The 8,878-nt window shown below is 44.7% G+C and overlaps 1 protein-coding gene across 1 annotated transcript in view; it reads right to left on the reverse strand.

Annotated features, from left to right (window-relative positions):
- Positions 1–7,414, reverse strand: part of DENND2D (DENN domain containing 2D) — a 34,255-nt gene extending 26,841 nt beyond the window's left edge. The window contains exon 1 of the mRNA XM_060772476.2: positions 6,984–7,414. Within this exon, the coding sequence (XP_060628459.2) occupies positions 6,984–7,047 (64 nt within the window). The 5' untranslated portion in view covers positions 7,048–7,414. The remainder of the gene's footprint in view (positions 1–6,983) is intronic.
- Positions 7,415–8,878: the final 1,464 nt, after the last annotated feature.

The following is an 8,878-nucleotide window of genomic DNA, read 5'->3' on the forward strand; positions in this document are numbered from 1 at the left end:
GTCATTAAGTATGGTATTGTAACTACTGACCACAGTTGCATAAGACTGTGTGTATGTGCCTTCTAGTCACGTGTCCACATACAGCAGTGTTTCTCAACCTGTGGGTCTCCAGGTGTTTTGGCCTACAACTCCCAGAAATTCCAGCCAGTTTATCAGCTATTGGGATTTCTGGGAGTTGAAGGCCAAAACATCTGGGGACCTACATGTTGAGAACCACTGACATACAGTGACCCCAGTCTAAGAAAACTCTATGAAAACCTGTACCAAGTACACCTTTCAAATTAAAAACATCCATTCTAATAAAAGAACACACACACACACACACACATTTTCCAAGGCAGTGCTCTCACCCAGAGATTCCCCCCCTTTGCCCTGAAGACCGGATGAGACCATTAACAGCAGATATTAGTCTGTTAATACTGTACAGGGCTGTTGCCTAACAACAACAGTTAGAAGGTTTAGAACAGTTGCAAGGTGAGATGTAAAAAGATCAGCTCCAGCACCTTAATAGGTGAGAATGTCAGTGGATGCAGCTTGCCATGTAACTCACACCTTTTGACATTGAGTCTAACTTTCTCTACTATAAGATAGAGAAGCCCAATTTTCTTTCTTGTCTGACCAACGTAGCCAGTGTACTGCGCCAAAGGTAAATGTCAGTGATTCCCTAGTCCATTTCAATGCTTGGATAAGCAATTAGGCCTTCAGTGAAGAACAGAAGCACTCTTCATTGGAAGTCCACTAGATTTAAATAGAGGACTACACCAAATTATTTAAACCAGAAAGAACCAGAAGTCTGTTTTCATCAGCATACAAATGAGCCTTACAGGGCCTTGGAACAATAAGCAGAATGCCCAAGATTGCAATCACCAGGTGATCTATACAAGAGAGGGTTAACTTCTCAGGGCCCTTCCACACATGCATGTAACCCAGAATATCAAGACAGATAATCCACAATATCTGCTTTGAACTGGATTATCTGAGTCCACACTGCCATATAATCCAGTTCAATGTGGATTTTATACAGCTGTGTGAAAGGGGCCTCAGACAATCTGATCTTGAACTTGGATAAGAAATCAATACAGATGTTTTGGGAGCTTTGCCATGAAACCAGGCAGAAGTGATATTTCCTCTAAAGTCTTTGTAGTGTGTCTGCAAGTTCACATTCATCCAAGTTTCTTAAAATGAGCACAACTGACACAAATTCATAAACTGTTCAGAATGATCTATACACAACCATCTCCAGGAAAGGGAAGGCCTAGGATTTAGGGTATGATAAATGGAAGCAATTTCCTAGGCTACAAGTATTCTCTCCCAGTGTTCTTGAATATGTGAAACACGACTGTCAGACTGATATGTTGGATAAGGCAGCTATAGACTAGGGGCACACATACTTGATTCAATATTTGAAAAAAGAAACTAATCTCAAATTGCATACTATAATGTAGCATAGAATTGAGCCAAGACTTGTTCTAACACCTTCTGATTTGGCAAGTATAATGCAAAACTACCAAAGGCAAAACTTTCTCATTCTTTGAGCTTTCTCCAATAACCTTTTATGGATTTGATGCAAACACAGGCCTTCTCATTCCCTTTTGTAAAAAAAAAAAATCATCTGACATGTCCGCATCCCAGCTGACTTATGACCAAACTACAAAAGATGTTAAACATGTCACTTGGAGTTATGTGACTATTGTAAAGATTGTAAGCAACAGTTCCTACCTGCAAAACTGGAAAATCTGGCTAAACATTGGTAATCCAGCTTCATTAATGATTCATTTACAGTTCTCTTAACAATAGTCAGTTCTATTTCTGGGTAGAGATAACTGTCATCTGTGGACAAAATAAGCTGAACCAACATGAAGCTAGAAACAAGCCCATTTCACCTCACTACACTAGAGAATGAATCCACTTTAAATCCAGTTTCTGCCTCCTGAAGAATTCTGGGGTTTGTAGTTTAATGAGGCTGTTAAAGCTAAATTACAAAGCCCAAAATTCTACAGCAGGCAGCAACCAGATTTAAAATGGATTCATTCTCTAGTGTGATGAAATGATAGTAAAGTCACCTTTGAATCCAAAAAAGCAGTGTTTCTGAGCCAAGGTTTTACATTATGCCTGAAAACTTTTGGCTGAAGCTAGATTAATAATTACTTTTATTTTATGATGCCATGAGGCTAAAAAGATGCAAAGTAGCTTGCACCAATAGGTGCATTCAGCAGTCAGAGGAGAGAAGGTGTAGGTTTCCAAGCACAAGGTGTGTAGGGGAAAACCCCTTCCGTGTTTGCCTTAGGCAGGTGACTCTGCAAATAATGAGGCAAACTGTACCAAGAGCAGCTGCAGAGTGGAGTTACTGCTTTACCAGCTTAATTGCCAATGGAGGTTTACCACACCTCTTTCCAATCTGCTGTTTCATTAAGTTGGCACCGTGGTTGTAGAAACAATCCCAGGGACCATGAAATCTTGTGAGGTGGCACAGAAAAGGACGGCTTTGTTTAGCTATGCAATAAAATACAAAGGGAATTGTTATCCTTCTGCTTTCAGTTACACATGACTGGTGTGTATCCTGCATACAATGCTTCAAAGGGAAAACTTGGGTCTGCCACTATGTCAGAAAACCCAGGCTCTTACTTCAGGCATATTTCTGAAGGCTCCTGGGGATGCCTCATATCTGCACTTTATGTTTGACTGGTGGCGAAAGCAGAGTGAATCAGCAAAACTGTAAAATAGACATGCAATTTGAAGAATTCAGAGACAGCTGCCAAATCCATAAACACTGGAAAGTTTCTTCCATGACAACACAAAGATTATGACCATGTTGTTGCTGCCTATTCTGCATCTTAATATACTCGGTGGAGTCTGTGCCATATATGTGCATGTCTGTCTCGTAAGAGAGAGAAAACTGTTTACTCTGGATGGCTGAATAACTCTAATTCCATCATTCTGTTTCGCAACCATCCTGAACCAAAGCAGGCTTCATGAAAAGTAAACATCTATTAAGCAAACAGTGACTTCTAAAATCATCTGCAGTGTTAACATGCAAGGCCACACCTCGTTCTCTACATTAATGCAAAACACACATTACTTGCTTTTATATCAGCAATCATTCCTGTTTTATTTATTGCCAAAAGCATTGCATAAACAAGTATAAAGCTGATAAAATAGAGGGAGAACAAGTAGCTAAATAATTTTAGATCAAAAATTAGCAACAGCAACTGCATTATCTGTAGCTTTAAACAGTTCTTCCTCTGTGCATGAGGCAGGGCATTGTGGGCATACAGATGCTAAGTTGTTTGTTCTGCTTCACAGTCGCACAAGGTGGAAGATTCTTCTAGGTAGTGCCATTTTCCCAGGCTGTCTTTTGATCTGCCTACTTCACTACAAGTTGCCCATTCTTGGTTTGCCCCTGGAGGAAGAGGGGCCATCCAATTGGAATTGCCCGATTTTGCTCCCCACAGGGATACTCTTGTTGTTGCTGGAGGAACATTAAGAGGAGTGGTGGTGCTCATGAAACTTTTCTTCGATTTAAGTCTACTGGGAGGAGGAGGATAGCAATGCAGGGGGTGGCTTTCACAGTGTCCAACCTCATTTCTCTCGCAATTGGCAGCAACTTCCCATAGCACATCAGGGGAGGTAATGCCAGCTAGTTTATAGAGTCTATCAACAGGTGTAGATTGAGATATTCTATGATTATTCTGCATGTTGCACTCAGTTCTGTATTCACCTGCTTTGTGTGGGTAGATTTGTGCCAGAAGGTCAGGCATACTCAGCAGTTCAGCAAGACAAATTCAGGGCTGATGTTCTAATTAAGTTTGGGTCTGTACCCCATGTGCTACCAGTAAGTTTCCACAGGATGTTATTGCATGCAGTTACTTTGTGCTTGGTTTCTCCACTAAATGTTAGTGTTCGATCTAAAGTGATGCCGCGATATTTAGGGTGGGAACAGTGTTCGAGGTCTTGGCCTTACCAGGTAACTTTCAGTTTCCTGTTGGTTTCACGATTACATAGGTGGAAAGCATTGCTTTACAACATTATGACTGTTCTAAGAGAATGACTCTATTTTAGCACAAAAAGACATAAAGGACTTTAGTACGGTATTAGAGATGAACTGGGAAGGAGAAATGGAGAGCATGAGATGTCTTGGACTCAGACCACATCAAGTGCAATTACTGATATTGATTTGATCCCAGCCCTTAATATAAACATGTGCTGCTGTTAATACAAAAACAAAACACTCAACGTATATGGTAATACTGACTGTGAATACCAGGAGAATACAAGAAAATGTGTTGTTCCTTTAAGTCATTTTTCACTTGTGGCAACCATAAAGCAAAATTATCATAGATTTTTCCCAACAAGATTTGTACAGAAGGGGTTTGCTTTTGCCTTCTAGTCCATATGGAGACCAAGGTGCATGTCTATAAGGCTATTGTCCTCCCAACCCTGCTAAACACCTGAGAAACATGGACTGTCTACAGACGTCACATGCAACTCCTGGAAGGATTCCATCAGCATTGCCTCCGAAAAATCCTGCAAATCTCTTGGGAAGACAGGGAGACAAATGTCAGCAACTGAAAGAAGCAAAGACCACAAGCATTGAAGCGATGATCCTATGCCATCAACCCCACTGAACTGGCCACATCGTCGGAATGCCTGATCACTGTCTCCCAAAGCAGTTAGTATACTCCCAACTCAAGAACGGGAAACGCAATGTTGGTGGACAGGAAAAGAGATTTCAAGATGGGCTTAAAGCCAAACCTAAAAATTGTGGCATAGATACCGAGAACTGGTTACGCCCTGGTACTTCAGTGCTCTAACTGGAGGTCAGCTGTGACCAGCAATGCTGCAGAATTCAAAGAGGCATGAATGGAAACTTGGGCCTTCCCTCAAGGTGTTTTGGATTTGAACTCCCACAGTTACTAACAGCCTCAGGCCCTTTATCCCCCCCCCCCCCCTCAGCTGCTTAAGTGGAAAAGGAAGTAAGGGGCTTGAGGCTGTTAGGAATTGTGGGAGTTGAAATCCAAAACACCTGAAGGGCCCAAGTTTGCCCATGTCTGGTGTAGGTGGACTCTGCAGATGTAGATGGATGAAAACTTTGAACAACCTTTCTTATTAAGCTGCAGGATCCAACAGTGATCCTTCAGGCTATCTCTCAAGATCCTTTCCTAGCCCTAGCAGAGATCCCTTGGCTCTCTTATTCAGCTTCCAGGTGGAAGGTGCCCAATCCTACACATTGTAGTTTAATACAGCTTACTTCTTTGTTGTTTTTTCGTTCAGTCGCTTCCGACTCTTTGTGACCACATGGATCAGCCCACAGCAGAGCTCCCTGTCAGCCGTCACCACCCCCAACACCTTCAAGGTCAAGCCAGTCACTTCAAGGATACCATCTATCCATCTTGCCCTTGGTTGGCCCCTCTTCCTTTTTCCTTCCATTTTCCTCAGCATCATCTTCTCTAAGCTTTCCTGTCTCCTCATGATGTGGCCAAAGTACTTCAACTTTGTCTCTAATATCCTTCCCTCCAATGAGCAGTCGGGCTTTATTTCCTGAAGTATGGACTGGTTGGATCTTCTCGCAGTCCAAGGCACTCAGAACTTTCCTCCAACACCACAGTTCAAAAGCATCTATATTCCTTCTCTCAGCCTTCCCTATGGTCCAGCTCTCACATCCATAGGTGACTACGGTGGAATACCATTGCTGTAACTATGCGGACCTTCATTGCCAGTGTGATGTCTCTACTCTTCACTATTTTATCGAGATTGGTCATTGCTCTTCTCCCAAGTAGTGTCTACTGATTTCCTGGTTGCAGTCTGCATCTGTAGTAGTCTTTGCACCTAGAAATACAAAGTCGGTCTCTGCCTCCACGTTTTCTCCCTCTATTTGCCAGTCTTGTTGCCATAATCTTGGTTTTTTGATGTTTAACTGCAACCATTGGCCATCAAAGTGGCATCATCTGCATATCTAAGGTTGATATTGTTTCTTCCAGCAATTTTACTTACTTCTAAGTAACCTCAATTTGATTCATTCCCTGAAAATGAACAAAGCATGGAGTGTGCACCTTGACCTATTAAGGCATGCTTGGAGATTGGAGAGGATTCACCTGCACTCTACCACTGTTGGTTTTGCATCCTTTTTACTGAAAAATACACTCTTTAATGAAGGCATGAGCAAACTTGGGCCCTCCCTCCAGGTGTTTTGGACTTCAACTCCCACCATTCCTGGCCTCAGGCCCTTTCCTGGCCTCAGGCCCTTTCCTTAAGCGGCTGAGGGGGGAAAGGAAAGGGCCCGAGGCCAGGAATGGTGGGAGTTGAAGTCCAAAACACTTGGAGGGAGGGCCCAAGTTTGCTCATGCCTGCTTTAATGTCATCTCATGCTTCCTCTTTCTTTCTCTCTCTGCCGCAGGTGTTGCCAGGGACGCGACGAGGGGGATTTTCCCATTCCCGGATCCTGCTGGCTTTCCCGGAGGAAAGAGGCGGGATGAAAGCAAGCAAGCCAGCCGGGACTTTGCCCTGGCTTCGCTCCGGGAAGGGGTTTGCTCCCCCCTTTGCAAAAGGAGGGGGCCTGATCCCTCACTCCCCACAAATGGCCTTAGAGGCCACACACCGGCGTTTAGTGCGCGTCTGGAGAGGAAACTCGACAAACCGGTTGCGGAGGAAAAGTCCTCGGGGAAGTTGGAGGGAGTGGATGGCGGGGCCGGCGCCAGGCGGACGAAGGGACGGACACGAGCGTGGTTGGTGGGCAAATCCAATGCAGTTCGACTCCACTTTCCCTGCCGTGGCAACAAGAGAATGACTCCACTTTGAATCCAGTTTCTGCCTCCTGCAGAAGTCTGGGGTTTGTTGTCTAGTGAGGCTGTTTAAGGCTCGTCCCTAAACTACAAACCCGCGGATTCTGTAGGAGGCAGCAACCGGATTTAAAGTGGATTCATTCTCTCGTGTGATAATGAGGCCAAACAAAACCTGTGGATCAATTCCCAAGCTGGACTGCTCACCTCTGCGGGACGATCGCCGCCGGAAACTGTGTCGGAAGAAGCGGACGATGCTCTCGCCGGCCATCGCGCTCTGATCCCGGTCTAGCTGCTCTCAAGCGGACAGTCCCTGTCGTTGGCTGGCTCTCAAGCTGTTTGCTGGCCCAGGTTTCCGCCTCTCTGCTTCCCGGCCGCCCGCCCGCTTTCACTTTCGGCAGGAGCGCCGGGCTTGACGGGAAGGGGAAGGAGGGCACACCTGGGGAAGGGAAGCGGCCCTGAAGACCTTCACCTGAATCCGGCGCCAAGAGGAGGAGGAGAAGAAGAAGTAAAAGTAGTCAGGAGGAGGAGGAGCTCCCCGCTTTCCTGGGAAGCGCCGAGAGAAGCAGCAGAGGCAGAGGCAGCAGCAGCATCCCCCGCTGGCAGCAGGCAGGACGCCGTCCAGGAAGCCAAGCAGGCACCAAGGGGGCTTTCCCTGGGAGGGCGCCCGCCTCTCAACACATACACACCTCCCTTTGTCACGTGTGTATGTATCAACACGAACCTAGAGCAGGCATGGGCAAACTTTGGCCCTCTAGGTGTTTTGGACTTCAACTCACATAATTCCTAACAGCCCACAATTCCTTAATAATAATAATAATAATAATAATAATAATAATAATAATAATAATAATAAGCTCTTCCCCCCCCCCCCTCCCATGGGTGCCACCTTGTCGTGGTGGGGGCTTAACTGCTCCATGGATGCTGAGAGCTGTGCTGGCGGTAGTGTAACTACCAGCAGGTTCAACCAATTCACTACATCCTCATAGTGATGTTGACGGGCTCTATCTGCCTAGAAAGTCTGGTGGCAGCGGACTCTTACAAGTAAAACAAGCAGTTGAAGAAGAAAAACACACCCTGGCAGAATATGTCAAGGAAAGCCAAGAACCAGCTTTAATTGAAATCAATAATTGAAAACTTCTCAAACCACAGCAGACAAAGAGCCAGTACTCTCTAACCCCCCCCCCCCCCCCCCACACACACACACACACACGCTGTTCCCAATGTGCAATGTAAATCTATTGTGTTTTCTTTTAAGCATTTCTAATGCACCAATCTCTTGGACTCAATTTATTTTCAATAAAAATAATTGAGAAAAAGAAAAAAGAAAACTCCACCCCAAACCAGAGCTGACAACTGGCACAACAAAGCATTGCATGGGCAGTTCCTTGACAAAATTGAAGGAAAAGTTGACAGGGAAAAGACCTGGTTATGGCTCATGAATGGAACCCTGAAGAAGGAGACAGAAGGCCTGATTCTTGCAGCCCGGGAGCAAGCCATCAGAACCAATGCAATTAAGGCCAGGATTGAAAAATCAGTGGGTGACCCAAAATGCAGGCTGTGCAAGGAAGTTGATGAAACCATGGACCATATCCTCAGATGTTGCAAGAAAATTGTACAGAAGGACTACAAACAAAGGCACAACTCTGTGGCCCAAATGATTCACTGGAACTTATGTCACAAGTACCACCTACCAATTGGTGGGGTCATAAACCTGCAAAGGTAGTGGGAAATGAACCTGCAAAAATATTGTGGGACTTTCAAATCCAGACTGACAAAGTTTTGGAACACAATATACCAGACATCACGATTGTGTAAAAGAAAAAAGTTTGGATTATTGATGTCGCCATACCACGTGACAGTCGCATTGAGGAAAAACAACAGGAAAAACTCAGCAGTTATCAGGACCTCAAAATCAAACTGCAAAGGCTCTGGCATAAACCAGTACTGGTGGTCCCAGTGGTCATCGGCACACTGGGTGCCATGCCAAAAGATCTCAGCCAGCATTTGAAAACAATAAACATTGACAAAATCACGATCTATCAACTGCAAAAGGCCACCTTACTTGGATCTGTGCGCATCATTCGAAAATACATCACACA

Source organism: Anolis sagrei, chromosome 4 (assembly GCF_037176765.1).
Source record: "Anolis sagrei isolate rAnoSag1 chromosome 4, rAnoSag1.mat, whole genome shotgun sequence".
Taxonomy (NCBI): domain Eukaryota; kingdom Metazoa; phylum Chordata; class Lepidosauria; order Squamata; family Dactyloidae; genus Anolis; species Anolis sagrei.